The sequence below is a fragment of the Nelumbo nucifera genome, chromosome 1 (assembly GCF_055504915.1).
Source record: "Nelumbo nucifera cultivar China Antique chromosome 1, China Antique-T2T, whole genome shotgun sequence".
In the NCBI taxonomy this organism is placed as follows: Eukaryota; Viridiplantae; Streptophyta; class Magnoliopsida; order Proteales; family Nelumbonaceae; genus Nelumbo; species Nelumbo nucifera.
The window spans coordinates 152,705,952-152,726,170 of NC_142649.1; the positions used below are offsets into that span (position 1 = coordinate 152,705,952).

Here is a 20,219-nt window from a genome sequence, read left to right on the forward strand (position 1 = left end):
ATTTGTTTAAGTATCTTATCAATAATCTATAGAAAAATAAAGACGTGTTCGTTGAAATCATTTAATCCTCATCTGACTACTCCCCTCTTTACTCCATAGTAGCTTAGGTACTCCCCTAGTTGTATTGAACCTTTTCTTGTGTAAATAAATACATCTTTACTTGTGTAAATAATCTATAGAACAAGTGAATATAACAGGAGGATGATGAAAGTAATGACTACGGCAGTTTTGATTAAAGGCTATTAACTAATCTATCATTACATCTGTTAGCTTTCCTATGACAATGAGCTAGAACTAAAGATGTACATTGACCTATGAGCTCAAGGTGGCTTTAAACAAAGACTCATCTTTTTGAGAGAGAGAGAGAGAGTGGAAATGGAACTTTTCTAAGTAAAAGGGGTATTGTGGGTATATAAAAATTTGAACATCGACCAAAGTTGGATTTGGTGAATACAAAACACTGGCACAGCCTATGCACAACACAACTGTAAGTGCACACAGGGAATATCTTGCCATGAAAGACACAATAAGTACAAGGTAATGGTGGTCTATATTGGATTCGTATTGGTTGGATAGGCCCTTCAAAAATGATTCGATCTCATATGCTCAAGATGCAGTAAGATATTATCCATGTTTTAAGATCAGCTGATTAAATGAGAATTAATAATGGAACCCTTACCTCAGACTAAGCCTTTTCTATTCTTTTAACTCCTACTATAGAAATCCAATTGAATTATTTTATTTTAAACACATTTGAATTAGTCAAAGACAAGGCTGGAATGATATTTTGATCAATTTAATTAGAGGTGGTTTGGTACCATCGCTGTTAAGGCATGAAATGTTATGGATTGACGAATGTCAAATTGGCATACACCTGTTACTCACCAATTCCTTATCTACTTGGTGAAGTTTAATCATTTTAAATGACATTATTCTCATATATGTGTAATGTAATAATGCATATTTCTCATCAATTTGTATCAATTTGAAACTTTTTAGGCTCAGTTTGGAAGGTGTATAGATACAAATTTGTACAATACAAATACAAACAAAATATAAGATTTTGCATTCTACATATTTGTATTTGTATTCCTTCCACACTGAGCCTTAGGTAGTGATGTAGGTATATTTGGCCGGTTCACCAGACCCTGACATGTGGCATCGGCCAGGGGCACTTTCGTCAGCTGATTGTCCCTTATGGGCAACGGGGTAACTTCCCCTCCTTGACGGTTGTAGAGCATTTACTGTGTACACAAGATCCTGGCGCATTTATTCCTAAGTCACTAATTAAGGGGTCGCGGTTGGCCAACGCCTCTCCGAGTCCCCCTACATGACCACAATTTACAAGACGATTACTTGTTGTTTATTACTGCTCACCTGGGTGGCTCCAACTATAAAAGGGACACTACAGCTAAAGGTACGATGCGCATATTTGAACCATTACTTACTTTCTTGTGGTGACCTTGGTTTATTCGACTTTCTGAGCCCTTGGCTAGTAGGGGTGTTCATTATACAATTCAAACTGTAAAACCGAACCAAACCAAACCACAAATTCAGTTTGGTTAAGTTTGGTTTATACCTAAAAACAGTTTGATTCGGTTTGGTAGTTTTCTAAATTACGTTTTACGGTTTTGGTTTGGTTTATTGGATTTCATAAACCAAACTAAATCGTAAACCATAAACCGAAATTATATATATATATTATGTAAATGCGTAAATATAATATGAATATATGATGTCTAAATATTATATATAATATATCTAAATTGAATGCAAAAAAATTATAAATTTATAATAAACTCTTTATTTTATAATAAAATAATAAAATAAAAGTTTTAAATTTTAATTTTGGGGAAGCTATTTGGGCTTTCTAATTGAATTAAGCCCAATAGAATCATAGAATGGTCCAAGTACCCAAAATAAAATGGTTTGGCCTGGTTTAATTTCCATACCAAAACAATTTGGTTCGGTTTGAAATTTCTCAAACCGTAATTTACCGATTTGATCTAAGATCCTCTCCAAACCGGACCATGAACACCCTACCCTTATCAACTAGTTCATGCCCCTGGAAACACTCTCGGGGACTCTGATGTCTTTTTCACTCTTAACTAGCAGGACCCACAGTGCTCGGTACTCAGACCTCGGAAATTACCTCACTTCCCTCGATTCCAAGTTTGGCAGCATCAGGTAGAATTAACTATATATGTGCCAAACAACCTCTTAGTACTGCTTTCCAATCTTATTTACCCAAGTAGAGCTACAAATAGTTTCAGTTTGTCCAAATTTGAATTTAAGGTGAAGTCGTGCTATCCTAGGGGTTGAAACTTGTCGCATGCCTAATCTTATCCAATCAGTAGGCTTACGTTTTGGACCTTTTGAGCTAGGCTTGGTATCGTAGGCTCAATATATAGTATTATTATGGTATCACATATTCATAGTATCATTTTTCATTTTTCGATTCATTCCATGTTTCTGAACCGTTCAGCCCAATGACCTATTGATCTAGGCAGTCAAACGGTTGACCTATTCCATTGAGTCAACAGATTTTTGTCTGTTTTTTTTTTTTTTTTTTTGAAATTGCAACAGGCAGATCCATTTGAGACGAACGATTTTTAAAGCATTGATCCATTATACTCTTAAATTGGGTTTCAAAACCCAACAAAAATAGATGTGCAAAAAACATTCAAAAATACTTTAAAACCCGACCAACCCACACAGGCCCAACCACCTTGTCCGAGGATAGTCTGAATTTTATCAGGTTAAGCTTGGGAATAATTTGGATCGGGCATATCCGAATTCGATTCAATAGTATATATTCTATATTTGAATTCGATTTGAATCACAAATCCGATTTAATTCATTTAATTTGATTGAAATTAAAAAATAGAAAAAAACAATCAAAGAAAAAAAAAGAAAAGAGGTTAGGGCTCGTGCATACCTACTCTTGTAATATTTTACATTTGACTGGACTGTTGTTGTTTTTCATGTTTTGCAACCAAAATCTATTGTTGTTCAGGATTTTCTGCAATAGTTAAGGAATGGACGATGAGGAATTTAGGTGAAAACCAGGACGACGATCCACCGAATATTGGATGGAGTCGGTTGGACGAAGTAGACAGTCAAGACATTAGTAACCAGCTTCCTCTCCTTGTCAATGAGTCCTTAAGATCTTTGATTTAGATCAGGGGCTAGAGAATGTTTTGGCAGAACTTACCATGAATAAATTTCTTCGTCGACATTTTCGCTTGAATTCAAGGGTTGAATTAGATTCAACATCTGAGTGGTACTTGTCTACTCTAGTGGTTGGAGTTTCCTTCACTTCGCTTCAACGGCACTTCGAAGTTCCTCTTCTGCTATTAGATCCATATCTGGATTTCAATTTCTTACTTTGTCTTCTTCCTTTTCATCAGGGATAGGAAGAAAAATAGAAAAAACTAAACAAAAAGTAGATGAACCACTCTATTTTATTTCATAAGCTTCCGTTAGGGAAACATAGCCTAGAGAATAGGGATTATTAGGTTAGGGTCTATGGAGAAGCACAGACAGGGCCAATGCAGATTTCTGATTTTCACTACAGAGCTATAAACATTCAAAATGTCAAAAACCCCCACTCTATACACCAATGCCTGCCCATGAATTGGCATCAATTCCGACCTGGCATCCACCCCAATTGTACTTTGAGCCTAAAAATTCCAACCTTGGGCTGAACAATCATTCTCCCTAGGGTCTATTGCTTAGCCGCTTAAGGAATAGGTAATTATTAAGCTAGTTTTCTTTTCTTTTCTTTTCTTTTTTAACAAAAGAGAAGCAGCCAACATTTCAATAAGGTAAAGATAGCTCTGCAGATGAAGATAACAGTGGGTTGTATGTTATCTTGACCTGGCCTTTGCATATTAGATAGGCTAGCGTATGAGCAGCCTTGTTGTAGTTTCTATTTATATGTACAAAATCTAATTGTTCAAAAGTAGATAAAAGTCTTGTCAGTTGTGCAGAGTGTAGTTGTTCTATCCACTTCTTTGGTACACTTTTATCCTACAAAAATTCGATTAGCTGTAATGAGTCGTTGGATATCTTGAGTTGGATGGTTGCTTTTAACCCTAGGATTAGGGCTCGGAGTTCCACATCATAATTGTCAATGGCACAACATGGTTTTCCTTTAGCAAGAGTTATGCCTCCACTGGGGCATTTGATGATGAAAGCTCGTCCTGCAATACCTGAGAGTAAGTCATACGAACCATCAATATGAAGTGTGGTGAGAGTGCTCCTTGTTGCGTTCATTGGGGTGGTATGCCTTACAGTTTTAATGCTCTGTTCTTGAGTGGATTGATACTTCCAAATACGAAAGATGATGTCCCTTGGGGTGATGTTTTTGTGATAAAAAATTAGATCATTCCTGGATCTCCGGAGAAGGTATAGTATGATGCAGCCTTTCCCCATGAGATGAATAGCCTCATGTAATGATAAATTCTTTTTTATTCTTTCCCACCACATTTTTATGGAAACAAAGACTTCCTCTTCCTCATTAATGTCATCTGGGTTCAGTTCCACCTGTGCCTCACACCAAACCGCTCTTGTGAAATAGCATGTAAAGAGAATATGTGGGGCCGTTTCATTTTTGTCTTTACAAAATGGACATTATACTTCAGAGGGGGGGAGCCTTTTCCAAATAAATACTATGCACCTGTAGGGGATGTTTAATTTCTACAATTCTTTCCAAGGGAAGTGTGCTTGGGAGGCTGATGGTTGTTGGTTTACAAAAACCTTGTATGCAGACTTCACTGTGTATATTCCCAAGGTATTACGTTTCCACAAAATGTTATCATGACTAGACTTTGTGTTAGGGGTGATTTGAAGGATATGAGAGCAGGTTGGTTCATCAAAAATTTGGGCCAAAATATGGTGGTTCCAACTCCGGTATGGATTCATTAAAGATGAGACATGTTGGTTTTGATGAATCTTAAGGATTGGATCTTTTGGATGTGGGATTCCTCCTATGATAGTTGGAACCCACGGATATGAAAAAACTGAGATGTTCCTACCTGAGTTAACTTGCCATAATATATTCGATTTCAATTCTTTTAGAAATTTGAGTGTGGAACGCCACCATAGTGAAGAGTTGCGGGTGGTTTTGACCTAAAATGGGCTTTAACTTGGGAAATACCTTTGTTTGAAAAATTGGCTCCACAATGTATTGGGGGAGGATATTAGTCTCCATACCTATTTCTCAAAGACTGCCTTGTTCATGTCTTGACTTTTTCGGAATCCTAGGCCTCCTATTTGTTTTGCTTGATTGGCTTTACTCCATTGAATTGTGTATTTTGACTTGTTTTCACCCGCATGCCACCAGAAATCTCTCATCATCTCATTCAGTTTGGAGAGTGTTCCTTGGGGGAGAATTGTAGTCTGCATGGAGTAGATTGGAATGGCTTGGAGAATTGATTGGATCAAAGTTGTACGACCCTCTTGGGATAGAAATCTGGAATTCCAAGATGTGATTTTGGATAACACCCGGTCCACTAAGGGATGTGTTGATATCCTATTGTCTTATACACCTATTCGGGTACCCAGATATTTTGTGACTTGCAGAGGTTTTCTGACCTTTAATATGTAAGAAATGAACTTTTTGTGATGTCTTGGAACATTAGTACTAAACATGATGGAGGACTCGTCGTAGTTTGCCTTTTGTCCAAAGAGTTACTCAAATATGGATAGGATTTGGCTTAAGACTTTTACTTGTGACAAATCTGCCTTGTAGAAAACGATACAATCATCTACGAATAGCATATGAGTGGTAGACATGCCATCCCTGCAAATCTTAGCACCCTCGATGAGGCCTTCATTTTCAACACACACTATTAATTGTGTTAGTATCTCCATTCCAATGATAAATAAATTTGGGGAGAGGGGGTCACCTTGTCTAAGGCCACATTTCAGTTTGAAGTAACCATAGCAATTGCCACCTAGTTTGACAAAAAAGGTTTGGGTCCATTTTGTTGGAAAGCCCATTTTATATAGTGTTTCCTCGAGGAAATTCCAGCCCATCCTATCAAAATCTTTTGACATGTCCAATTTGAGTGCAATGAGACACATGCCCTTTTTTTGTTTTCTCATGAAGTGTAGTATCTCCTTGATTAGTATGATGTTGTCTATTATTTTCCTGTTCTTTAAGAAGCCAAATTGAAAGGGAGAGATCACGTCTTCTACTACTAGCTGCATTTTGAACACTAGCCACTAGGAGATGACTTTGTACAAAACATTATAAAGGCTGATGGGTCTAAAATGTGAGGTGAGTATAAGGTCATGAATCTTTGGTATAAACACAAGATTTGTGTTGTTGGCTTCCTTGGGAAGATATTCAGAGTGAAAGAAATGCAATACTAGTTGATGTATGCCATGACCCACAATATCCCAGAAATGTTGATAAAAGAAAGTTGTGTACCCATCTGGGCCTGGTGCTTTATGTGGGTGCATCTGTTTCACTACCCATGTTACTTATTCAAAGGTCAGGGGTTGTAAAAGATCCTCTTTATGTTGGGTAGTGAGGGTTGGAGTTGAGATCGGGGAGAGGAGACTAATATTCAAGTGTTCATTGAGTGCTCCCACATCTTGCATAGATTTGATGAAGAGTTAAGCAATTTGTTCTCTATTGCATGTCCATTCTCCAGTTGGTTTTCTCAACCACTAAAAATTGTTTTGAATTGCTCTCTGGTTTGCTATTTTGTGTTCTTGTCTCCTTTGAGCCATAGTTCTTTGCATTTTAGCTTCCAAATTTCCTCTTCTTTTCTTAACCAATACAAGTATTGAGTTTGGAGGTCTTTGAGTTTTTGGGGATTTTCATTTTCCATTTGGAGGTCAGAGATTTCCCCTTACAATTTATTGAGATGGTCTTGTATATTCCCAAAAGCATGATGATTCCAAGCTTGGAGGGTTTTTTTGCACTCTTTGAGCTTTGTGGTTATTTGGAAATGTGGGGATCCTGGTATGTGAGATTGCCAAGCTGAATTGATGATGTCTCTACAATCTTGGTGATTCGTCCAAAATGGTAAAAAATGGAAGTGAGATTTTCAGTTAATTGTGATTGGTTCTATGGTTGGTTTTATAGGAGCATGATCCGAGGAAATGATGGGCAGTTGGTTTTAGATGGTGCACAAGACTCTAATGAGATAACTAGTGCAGATTTTCTCTTGATTTGTTATTACTTTGCCTACATATGTTGCTAAGAAACCGATATGTGCTTCTTGCACCATACCTTTCGGAACCATGCGAATTTGGAGCCACATTTGTTGTTCATATCTGGTCTACCACACCAGTTGCCGAGTCATTCCATTCTTTAAGCAATATCCAACTTTGTCTATAAAACCATGGACCTCCATTTAAAGCAATATTTTTGTCGTTTTCTTCTTCAAAGACAAATTCAATGCTACCTCCCTCTATAAAATTTTCTATTAAAGCATGCGTTATTCCCCATAGGTTTGTCACATGAGTTACCAGATTCTCTAGGTTTATCTGTTGTCTAGGGAAGATACGTCTCTTTAGGGTGAGATTTGTGACATTACCTGCATCTTTTACTGGGTCAAAGGATGGGTATTCTTGATCTGCTATCACTGTGACTGCATGTGCAAAAAGTTGTGCTATGTCGCCACTGTTCATCTGGGTGTTATCCGCTACGATAATCTCCTTCCCTTTGTTTTCCTTTGATGCCATCTTGATGATCTCACATGCAAAGCACAAAAAGCTGGTTTCTTCTTGTGGGGACCCTAGAATATAAAATGGTAGTCAGAAAAGTGGGGATGCAAACAAGTCGTAGGGAATCCTAGGGCAGAGGGTGGTCTAAGCGTTCAGGGAGTTAAGTTGGAAGAGGTGTGGAGTTTTGTGTTTCGATAATGGAGAACGGAGTGAAACTAGGTGAAAACGGGATAATGAGAGTGAATTATGAAAGGGACCGAGAATACAGGCTCAAAGTCGGGACTGAGAATACAGGCTCAAGGGAGCTGTTGTGAGTAGCATGTATTGTGTAGGCTAGTTTTCTTTTGTCTTATCACCGAACAATAACAATTGAAGTGTTACACGTGTCTTATGGTTACGTATTCCTACTACTTGAAAATTGTTTAACACTACCTCTATTGTTTCTGACAATTGACTAATACTTCCCTTAAAGTTAACGTTCTGTCATAAATCGTTCATATGTGCCTTCACGTGACTGTTATAACTTTCAAAAATACTAAACATACCCTTTTATGATCGAAAATGCCCTTTTTGTTTCGGTTGAGCCAGTCATTGGTATTAGCTCAAGAGGGAGAGGGAGAGGGAACTGGCTCGAAGTTGGTTATCTCCGGTAGCAGCACTGGCACCATCATTTGCATCGTCCCCCTCCGACATCAGCAACTTCGTGGCAAGATTGGCAATAGGTAGGGGTGCTCACAGTTCGGTGTGGGGTTATTTTTTGAACCAAACCGAAGTGATCAATTTTTTGAATAATTGAACCAAAACCGAAACGATGAAACCGGTTAACCAGTGGATCGGTTAACTAGGGTTTGGTTTTTTCGGTTTTTTATACACTCAAAAAAAAAAAGAGATAAAGGCCATCAGTCAATTTGGGATTTTTTTCCATTGGGGAAGAAGAAGAGAGATGATAGAGAGAACCGAGAGATGAGAAACTGAGAATTTGGAGGTTGTTGGTTAGAGCTCGGCGTCAGTCGGAGACTTAGAGGTCGTCAATCAGTCTGGGAAGAATAAGACTAGATACATGAGAGACTGAGAACTGAGAGTGAGAGAAAGGGAAAGGCATTTGCTCTGAGAGAGAGAATTGAGAGATGAGAGGCTGAGAACTCAAAGGTCGTTGGTCGGAGACTCGGAGGCCGTCGATCAGTTTGGGGAAAAAGAAGACTAGAGAGATGAGAGACTGAGAGTGAGAGAGAAAGGGAAAGGCGTTTAGCCGCCTAGGCAATTTTGATTCAAAGAGAGGAAATCATGAAAAGCTTTCGGATTGTCGGATTGCACGGGGATGTGCATCGCAGACGTGTTGCTCTAGATTTGCAAGTTTGCAATAGGAAATCATGAAAAGTTGAGTCACCAAAAAGAGAAAATGACAAAACAGTGTACTTCAAAGTTAAAAGAGAAAATATAGTATATAATATATTATACGACAGAGGATTGTACTTAAAAATAAAATATATTATATTATATATTATATTTTATTATATATTAGAAATCTGGGAGAAGCCTATTCGATTTTAAAAAATATAGACTATTAGTATACATATACCGGTCAGTTCAGTTAACTGCGGGTTTTCTTTAAAGATTAACCGAAAATGAACCGGAATTGTCGGCTTTTTAAGAACATCAAACCGAAACCGAATTGACCAATTCAGTTAACCAAGTTTTCGGTTCGGTTTCAGTCGGTTTAGTTTTTTGGTTTTTTTTTGCTCACCCCTAATAATAGGTTAGAGATTTCACAACTTTCGTATAAGTGCCCAGATCTACTAAGTGTCTCTCACATCTACAAAGAACACATTTGGTCCGTTGTTTGCCACCTTGATGTAGGTACTCACCATCATTGGTCAGAGCAAGGGTCTGTAAACCCCAACAGAGATAAAGGGTTGGAGCAAGGGTGGAGGCACCAATTGGAGCAAGGGTCAGTAAAACCCTATAGAAAAAAAGGGTCGAAGGAAAGGTGGAGGCGCCGGCCAGAGCAAGGGTCTGTAAACCCCTCGAAAGAGTTTTTTGATTAACAAGAAGAATCATTGGGGTCGGGTTCAGCTCTGCCATCTCCTCAGTTGTTTCCTTTAGAAAGATAATCTTCGGCAGAACCTTGTCCTCCTCAGGCAACTTCCACTATCATTCCCCATTTTCTTGCCATTGAACACCTTGATTTCGAGCTCCTCTACTTCCATTATCTCCAACGATAATCAACTTCTAGTCTCGGTTGGTATTCGGGCGGAAACGAAGAAACCAACCAATGATGAGAAGCAGGAAATCAACAGGAAGAGGCCAATCTTGCGAGTTCCTGTGGTGATGGTTCCCAGGAGGAGTAACTCAGTAATGACTAGGAGGTGGCAACGAGAACACTTTCCATCAAGAGGGCGAGCCAGGGTAATGACGAGGAGTCGATTAGGGAAGTTTCGCTCTATCGCCTTGAGAGGATGATGACAATGAGTCGGTTAGATTTCTTTTAGTTCTTTCAAACTCTCTTTAGTGATGGCTTTGAAGTTTTCGAACAAGAAGGGATGGCACACAAAGAGACTCTGGAACATAGAGAACGTTTGGAAGGTGGAGCAAAAGCACAGAGTTGAGCAAAAGAAGTTAGAAGAGCTCCACAAGAAGATCTGGAAGAGAGAGAGTGCTCTGAGTTTTGCCTCCTCCAAGAACTAGTTGGTCTCATCCCGTAGCAAGAGCGATTGGATTTTCTGTATGAATTGGGGCTGACAGTGATAAAGGATAGTTCTAATGGATTCAAGGCACTTGAAATATTTCCTAAATCAGAAATTGATGCAAGTGAAGAAAGGCACTTGAAGTTGTTGGGGACATGGCTGAGCTAGCCCAGAGGCCCACGGCCACCTATCACAACTCGGCCACGTCAGCGTAGTCCAGCTGAGCTTCGCTATTACCATAATCCCGTGACTACGTCAGCTATGCCCCACACGGATAAGCTTGCCTAGCGAATAAGGATGGGAAGACAACTCTGCCAAGGATTAGGACTCTACCCTTGTAACCTCGACGGGGAACTCTATCCCGATTTCCTTGGAACCCTACTCTGACCAGGATACGGACCCTCCAGCTATAAAAAGATCATTCATGCTTGAGGTAAGGGACTCTCAATTTCTGACACCCATATTGCTACTTAGCTTGGACCAGCACCCTTATAGCTCGGCCCGACCATCCACCACCTCTTACTGACTTAAGCGTCGGAGTACTTACCTGGGGGTAACTCCTTGGGCCTGTGATTTCTTCCTTGATCATAGGTCTTGAAGCACAGCCTCGTCCTTGAAGCTCAGCCCCACCCTACCAGCAAGGATTATCTGGTTGCCCTCCTCAGTTCATGCAACCTCAGATTGAGCAACATCAGATTGGCGTCGTCTGTGGGAACATACAAAAAGCTCTCCCAAAAAATTTCTCGTTGTGAAGCTTCAAAGCCATTTAAGATGCCTAAGAACTAGTCTGAATGATCAGTAGGTCGTTCCCCATCTCGGGAGAACCGACACCGTGACTCCTCGCACCAAGAAGCCATGCAACCTTCGGTCGCAGTAGATCCAGCACAATTCTGAGCCATGCAAGAGAAGGTCGAGAAGATTTTCGAGTTCATGCAGACATTGGGATCTACTGCGCCACCCAACTGGGTCGTCCCCCCTCATGCCCCGACACACACGAAAGATGATCCCCAGACCGAGAACCCCAAAGCGCGTCGATCAAATGTAAGGAGAGAGCGGTCTAAGCGTATGAGGTAGGACACGACCCAAAGGCCCGCCTCTACTGCCCGCTCCTGTGGACAGGACCACTATAGCCAGACACGCCAGTCAGTGCGCATCCTCGACAAAGAAAGGCTCGGCAAAAGGATGCCGCCCTTTGTGGTCTCTGTCGCTAAGTCAAGTTCGGTCAAGGATCACCCCACATGACCCAAGAGAGAGGCCATACGCACTACGGCCCCGGACAATAGAGATGCTGAGATCAAAGAGCTCTGACAATGTTTGGAAGAGTTAGAATGCACTCCGACCCACAAGAGCGTAACTCTCGCCGTAGACCAACCTGTGCTGGTCACCGTGCATATCACCAAGGAGCCGCCCTTCGTCTAGGACATCATAGACGAGATACCCCTTGCTGGATGGCGAGCCCCGCAATTCAACAAGTACGACGGGAACTCCGATCCTTTCGACTATGTTGCGGTGCTCAAGGCCAAGATGATGCTACACGGTGCATCGGAGGGACTAATGTGCAAAGCCATTGTGACCACGATGCAGGGCCCAACCTTGGTGTGGTACTCCTCTCTGCCGCCGAGGTCCGTAACATCATGGGCCCAGCTGGAGACCCTGTTCCTGGCACAGTTCACCGCTAGTCAGAAGCATTGGAAAACTTTGGCTAGCCTTATGCAAGTTCTTTAAAAGAAGGCGGAGTCCCTTAGAGATTACCTGGCGAGTTTCAACAAAGAAGCACTCCAAGTCAGGGACTTAAACCAATCAATTGCGGTGACAGCCAAACAATACGGACTCCGCCCTTCCCCATTCAATTTTTCCATGTCCAAAAATCCTCCTTAGATGTTGGCTGAAGAGGCCCAAGCGTAGAAGTATATCAACGTTGAAGAGGCCCAGGCGCAACTCAGAGACGAGGATGGGAAGCCCGACAGAAAGAGGAGAGAGATCAACGAGCGAAAGCCCGAGAGGTCAGACAAAGATCACAAGAGACAGGATCGCTGGACTGACCATAGACCTCGAACCCCACTGCTGACCTATCAGAATTTCACACCACTTAATATTCCACGGTCTGAAATCCTGATGCAAATCCATGACCGCAACTATGCCAAGTGGCCCGAGAAGATGAAGACGCAAAATAACAAGAGGAACCAAGAAAAATATTGCGAGTTCCACAAGGACCATGGCCACGACACAGAGAATTGTTTCAACCTGGGCAACCATATTGAAGATCTGGTTAGGTGCAGTTATACCAGCGACTTCATAGACAGAAGGGAGAAGCCAGCCCAAGAAGAACGAAGAGTGGATGAAGCTCGACAACCACTGCCCTGAGGTCCCCCAGCCGGCGTCATCCACATTATATCAGGAGGAGCCACCGGCAGAGGGGAAAGCAGCTCGGGTCAGAAAAGATATGCTCGACGATGCGAGATCGACGACCGAGGTCACGGGAGGAGGCACGACACATCTATCACCTTCACTAATGACGACCACCGAGGAGTCCAGACATCGTACGATGACACTTGGGTCATGTCATCACAGCCGAAGTGGCCAACTTCGAGTACTTATAGACTTGAAGACCTTGAAGGTAGGCCGGAACTAAGGAATTGGAACTCGAGAAATCTCAAAATGTACTACCAATAGACCTACAAGCAATAAAAGTTTCCTTTCTTTTAAGCTACATCTCCGACCCCGAGGCACACACACGCCCATCGCACACACTACGCATGCACATGCTATGCCGCACTACCAATCGAGTTGACTCCGCCGATCCCCAAATGGCTGAGCCCATCACGCCCAGCTCGGCAGGGTATCGCCGACCAAGCTACCCAACTCAGCTAACAACGGCTGAGCCTACACGTGGAGGAAGAACACCACCGCCCACCAAGGCGTGAGGACGGTCAACACAAGAAGTGTTTCCTTAGTGCTCTCACCAATGCTCCACCATTCGGAAGTTGCAGCGACCATCGTCTCTGCTTTCGGGTGTTCTATTCAGATGGGTGAACCTACACATATGCGTAAAAATGGGAGACAAAAAGGTAAATTTAACTTTTGGTCATAAGTTAAAGGGTAAAATGGACATTTCTTCCATTCCATCCATGTTTAACGATACTAGTAAGACCTAATCAATTGTCAAGGCATTAGACAATTTTCAAACAGTAAGGATGGTTTGATCAAATCAAGGGTATAATCAAATCGGATTATTTTCTCGGATCAAATCAAGGGTATATTCGAATTTAATTCTATAAGCAATTGGATCGAATTTACCGATCTGATCTGATTCAATAATCCGATTAAGAATATACGAATCCGACATAATCGGATCAAATTCGAATAAAATCAAAATCCGATCCATTTGCACCCCTCTCATGCTTGACCATGGGTTAGTGCATGCCAGAGTCCCAGATTTGAGTTTTAGAGTTAGGATGGTTTGATCATCAATCTGATCCAACCCTCCCCAGTTGCATCCTAACTGTAAAGTGGTGCAAATATTTGTTTTGCGTAAATTTGAAAAGGATTTGTCACAAGTCAGTCATGGGTCGGTAGAATGTTTTCAAAACAAAATTGAAGAAAAATTCGTCTGAAAAGAAATTTGGTAGACAGACATGCCTTATTGCCACAACAAACAATCAAGAATTCACCCGTCTACAAATAAATCCAGAGAAGAGTAAGAAAACTATTCTCTCTTCCGATCAACCAAACAATCGAGAAAGACAGACGAGAAAGAAGAACAGATTAATCCTTTTTGTTCATGCAACGTTTGACGTTCTGGGCATTTCCTTTGATGGATTCCTTTGCTTCCTCGCTCTTGCCGATCACTGTGTCCTTGATCTTCTGGGAGGTCTCCTTGGCCGTTTCCCATGCCTCTTGGGCTGTCTGTTTCGCTTTCTCTGTAAGGTCTTGTGCTGTTTCTGATACCTTGCCCGCGACCTCTTTGGCCTTCTGGGTCATCTACACATCCAACCAAAAACAAAAAATTTCAGTAATCAATCGAATATATTCTTTCAATTATCTGCAACCTTTTTGGCTTTCTGGGTCGTCTTGACATCCAACCAAGGCCGAAAGTTTTCAGTAAACAATCGAAAATATTCTCTCAGTTTTCTTACCTGTTCCGTTGTAGAGCAGGTCTTATCTTTCATTTCTTCGCCAGTCCTCTTCATATCTCTCCCCACTTGCTTCGCTGCATTGCTGGCCTTGTCGCCAGCATTGGAAGCCTCTTCTTTGGCGCTTGCCTGTGATAGAAATTCAAACTTTGTCAACTGGGTTTACTGAAAATCACCATTGCCAGTATGATGAACACCCGATTCAATTAAACTGTAATTCTCATACTGCAAACTACAAATACCCAATTCATCAAAGTTGCTCAGATGTGATTGTCGTCGGGTTCCGGTCGATATAGCCGCCGAGAATCTGACGCACACTACATCAAACTAGGAAATCGAACTTACTTGCAGAGGTCTTGGGGCAGCGGTGACAAAACTTCTGCGACTTCTTCTCGTTACCGAGGATCCAACCTGACGGAATTTGGCAACTGAGGTTGTTAGGGTCATGCTCGTCATCTTTTGCTGTTCCTGGTGTCTTTTTTTCTTTTTCCTTTGTGAGGAGAAGTGCAGAAAACAAGAATATGATTATGAAAACTCTCGGTTCCTCCTTGGTGTATATAGAAATGCAGAGGATGGTTGAGAGTGCCTACGTTTTGCCACGTGGAAAACTGTTTGACGTGCGTTGGACGTGGCATATATTGCTCCTTTATGTGGTTAGATAACTGTCTGAAGTCTTAACGTTCGGTACGACCCGGTCTGTTCTCCTTTCTTGCCAGAATCCGGTTTACCTTAAAACTATTAATTTATCGGTTTCGGTGGGTACCCCGTACCCGATCGAGAAACTGTCGCATACTTGTCAAGCTTAGGACAAGCATTGCCAACTGAGCCTCAGAGCCTGCGACTTTGAGGCTAAGATGTTAACGGGTCGGGCCTAATTATACCAAACCGGATACCATTAGACATAGGATCTGGATCTGAGTCCTCACATAGTAAGGCTGGGTATATGACATAAATGTATACAGTACCCTTCATCTTCCTTAGATATATGGCTGTTAAGCTTCAACTTAACCCAAGATGATGGGCCAACGTAGGGGATACTCAGTGGGCTTATTCGGATTGGACTAAAAACCTAACCCAACTTAATAAATGGGTATTGGAATCAATATGATCCAGTCTGATAAGAAAACATTTTTATATGGTGGAAGCTCAACTGACCGATGCATATTCTGATTAACCAAAATGGTATCTGCATAATTCGGCTGTCGAATTCGATTGGATTTGAATTTTTTTCATTATCGGATTCGGGTTTGGATTTGGATTGTATCGGGGTAATTCCCCTCTAAGCCACAGAACCAAAAGAGCTAGTGTCAACCTAGCACCAAATCCTAAACCCGTCCAGATTTTACGGTTCTCCTTAATGCTGTGTTTGTTTTTGTTCAACCTAAAAACAAAATGAAAAAAAAAAAACATAAAAATTAGATAACGCATTATGTACATCAAATTATACATTAAAATAATTTAAAAACTATATATATATTTCTCTCCCTCCAAATACCCAAACAAACATCAAATGTAATTATATTCCATAAATCCTTGTGGTTACCATCACCCATAATACATTTAAACGTTATTTCAATTCACTTTTGACATTGGAATCCAAAGCCTTATGATGGGGATTATAAGGTCTATAATCCAAGATCGTATAATACCACTCTACAAAAAATACAACCTACAAAGAACATATGATGAGATGGAATACGCCCCACTTGGGAGATATCCATATGCCAAGAATAGCTTAACTTAATAATCCCCGTCTAACTATCACATTTAATCAGGATTGACTATTAAATTTCTTTTCCCTTTCAAACAATGCAAGATGAGAGAGATCAGAGAGCTAAACAAACCTAAGACCAACTAAATGATAGTTTGCAATCCCAATCCCACTATGTACTCTACTATTATGGTTAATTGGTTGCATTAAACAAGGTTTTCGAACCGTTGTTTACTCAAACGGTCGGATCGTTCAGTTCGGGAACTGTTCACGTAATCGGTTCCATTTTACTTAAAACCCGATTTTTTGTCAAAAACCGTTGAAAAAGTCAATAGCCAGTTGACTTGGGCGGTTGAATCGTCGATCCGTTCAATGGTTTTTGACCATTTTTTATTTTTTTTTTAAATTTCGTTGTCAGAATGGGCCGTTCGTTTGAATTGGACGATCGAATTGTCAACCCGAAAACCGGTGACCAAAACGGTTCCGTTTCCAGGTCATTTTTTTAAAACGTTGGTATTAAATGAAACCTTCACTTTCTATTCTAATCTGCTTTCTCATTATGTGGGAAATGGGGAAGAGTAATGCATTAAGTCAATACTTCAAAGAACAAAATCAAAAGTAAATCTCTATTAAATGATCAGTCACATACCACCATTATTAATATCAACTGTACGCCCATTTGAGCCTACTCTGCAAATCTGTCTATTGTCAATTCCTTCTGATGGTCTAGAGTAGGGGTGGCAATTTTTCACCCAACCTACTGAACCCACCCAACCCACCCATCTAACCCGCCCATTTACTTGGCGGGTTGTGTGATCAACCCATCACCTAATCCACCCATTTAAATGGACTGGGTTGTTGATAACCATCGGGTTAACCATTATAAACATAAGTATTAATTCCTTAGCCTTTTTTTTCAATTTTCTTCATTTGACTAAATTTAGTTTTGTTTTGAATCAACACGCTTCACCCAACATAAATCCAAATCAATTTGACCTGAGTTCAGACCAGTTCAACGCGGTCTTACCCGACCCAGCATATATTGATCCAAGTCGACCTGAATCCGAAATAGTTCCACGGGCGAGATGGTTCAGTACCACTTGCTCTACCCGGTTTGGGTTGTTTGGTCCAACCATAATTCACATAGCCCGGCCCGGCCTAGTACAAGTTGATCTGGGTCGACCCAAATCTGAAACGGTTTTCGAGCAGGATGGTTCAGTGTTTGTGTGCTTTGCCCAGTCTGGACTGTTTGGCCGACCAATAGCCACACAACCCAACCCGAATCCGGACCAACCCAATTTACTTACGTTGACCCGCTTTAGGTCAGTCGGTTCGGTCACAAACCCATGCACAAACCTGATATGGTTTAGTCCAAGTCAATCCACCATTGATTGAACCGGTTCAATCCAGTCCGATCGGACTTATCAAGATCTAAACGGTTCAACCACCCTTGATGTGATTAGCTTGAAGATAATCTAATTAGATAGTTCAAGTTGGTCTGACCGGTTTGAACCTAAGTGGTTCGATCAAACCTGAAATCCGAATATAGTCAAACGGTTTCGCCGCTTGTGTAAAAATAACATGCATATAATGTGTTTGAGGTTAGGTTTATTTCTAACATCTAAAACGAGAAAATACATTTCGAATGGTAATACCTGATCTCATATCTTATTAGAATCATATGCATTTCAAACGTGATGAAACGACATTAATACCCTCATTACTATCATTTATTTAATATTAATAAAAAATAATAACAATATTTATTTAAATAATATTATTTCACAATATTTAAACATTTAAAAAATGTTATATAGTAATAATAATAATAATAAATATCATTAATTAAATAATAAAAACTATTTATTTCAACAAATCATAATATTTGTTTATTAATATAATATTTTTTCTCAAAATTCTTTGTAATTTTATTTTTATGATTTATAATTTTATTTTACAATTTCAAATATCGAAGAATTGTTCAAAATCAAACAATCCTACCTTTTTAGAGCCTCTAAAAAGAAAAAAAAAAATCATTTCTACTTCTTTTTAGATTTCAAAAGACTTCATATTTATAAAACGGAGAAGTATAGACAGGCCCAATGCAGATTTCTGGTTTCCACTGCAGAGCTATAAACATTCAAAATGTCCAAAACCCACACTCTATGCACTCATACCCGCCTGTGAATTGACAGAAATTCCGAGCTAGCACCTACCCCAAATGTACTTTGAGCCTACAAATTCTGACCCTGGGCTGAACCGTCATTCTCCCTTTATAAAATACCACCTAAGAGTAAGAAGAAAAAAAATGTTCCCTTGAGACCCATGTTTTAATGAAACAAAAACAACCCGAAATGGAAACAATGAAACAGTTCATATAAATGTGTTTAATTTATTTCCATTATCATCTCCTTGCAACCTTGCATTGGGAATATCTCCCATGAAATAAATCACATAATTACCGAGATATTTCCAATGCAAGGCTGTAAAGACTGTTGGAATGGGCTTTGCCCTCACCGAAGCTGGACTCGGTTGAAACAAAGGTGAACTTAAAGAGAGAGAGAATTAGCTAGAGAAAAGGAAAGGAATTATTGAGATGTTAATTAAATGTACTTTAATACCCCTATCTATAGGTTAGATAAAAATCCCCTATACAAACAGCATACCCATCCTTCTTTTAAACATTGCAATATTTGATAGGGGATTCTCTGGATATTTTAAAAAGTCATGGTGAATTTAGGACAAATCCCTATAAATAAAAGTTGGTTTGCACTTTATTAGTGTTTTAGTTAGATTAAAAAATTATCTAGTTTGACTAACCTTAGTTGGATGGAATTAGGAAAGCTCTTATTTCTCACTCTTTATTAATTTATTTAATTAGGAATCTTTTAGAGTTTGTTTGGGACTCCAAGTTTTGATCAAAATAGAAGAAAAAAACAAGTCTAGGTCGTGACTCTTTTTAGAAACATCTTAAGGTTTTTAAAACTGAATCGGTCAGGATCCAATTCCCAGGTCAAATGGTCTGACCATTCAAACTGAATGGACAATCCATTTTGACAAAAGATATAAAAAACAGCCAAATCATTGGATGGTTCAAACGGTTCGACTACCCAGGTCAGCAGTTTGCTGACCAAATCAACGGTTTTTGGCGAAATAATGGTTCTGGGGTAAAACAGAACTGGTTACCTGACCGGTTCCCAATTTCTCCGATCTACTCGTCTGGTCCAATCCGGTTTTGAAAACCATGAAAAATCTAATTCATCTCACAAAGAATCCTTAAACTATGACATCATGGATTCACCTAAAAGATTGAATTGCTTAATCCCCACTTGGATGGAAGAATAGTTTCATGTTTAAGTCAATTTTACAAAACGTTGGTTTTATATTGTCAAAAATCTTAGACATAAATCCAATTAACAGAATATATCAACAAGAGAAATACCTTATAGGATTTAATGCAAAAAAAAAGGAATTAATTTCTTAAATATAAGTCTTAAAGAGAGGGGTTTAAAGAGGTGCATCCCTGTTGTGTTGTATAGCCCCATGAATCAAACAAATATATTTTTTTAGCCCTCAAATTTCAAAAATGGGTACTTTAATTAAAAAAAAAATCCACACCCACATTCATACTTTTAATATAGAAATAGATTTAACCTTACTTAAAATGTGACAAAAAATACAAAAGGAAGCATCATATCTTTATATATTAATTTGGGTGAATCGGGAACAATAAGCAAGAACCAGTCCTGACCCAATTATTTTTTGGGACAAATCCATAGAATTTAACCATATCCGTTCTGGTTCTGTCAGTTAGCTACGCTAGCTCCAGCCATTGACAGCTTCATTACCAGCCCTTAACATTTGCAACTCCAACTAATTAAATGAGGGTTTATTTAGAGAATACATTACATGAAAAGATTAAACTCAAATTTCTCAGTACCAACGTAATTAACCTTTCTTTTATATTAACCATTAATCCGTTCTTCATCCCAAGATTTATGGTTG

General features: G+C 39.8%; 1 protein-coding gene across 1 annotated transcript; it reads right to left on the reverse strand.

Moving 5' to 3' along the window:
* Nucleotides 1-13,939: 13,939 nt before the first annotated feature.
* LOC148804008 (uncharacterized) lies at nucleotides 13,940-15,026 on the reverse strand. Its single transcript, XM_088894238.1, has 3 exons — nucleotides 14,849-15,026; nucleotides 14,507-14,632; nucleotides 13,940-14,351 (listed from the first exon to the last, which is right to left on the reverse strand). The coding sequence occupies exons 1-3, from the start codon at nucleotides 14,957-14,959 to the stop codon at nucleotides 14,136-14,138; spliced, it is 453 nt and encodes a 150-aa protein (XP_088750364.1). The 5' UTR covers nucleotides 14,960-15,026; the 3' UTR covers nucleotides 13,940-14,135.
* Between the last annotated feature and the right edge of the window lie 5,193 nt (nucleotides 15,027-20,219).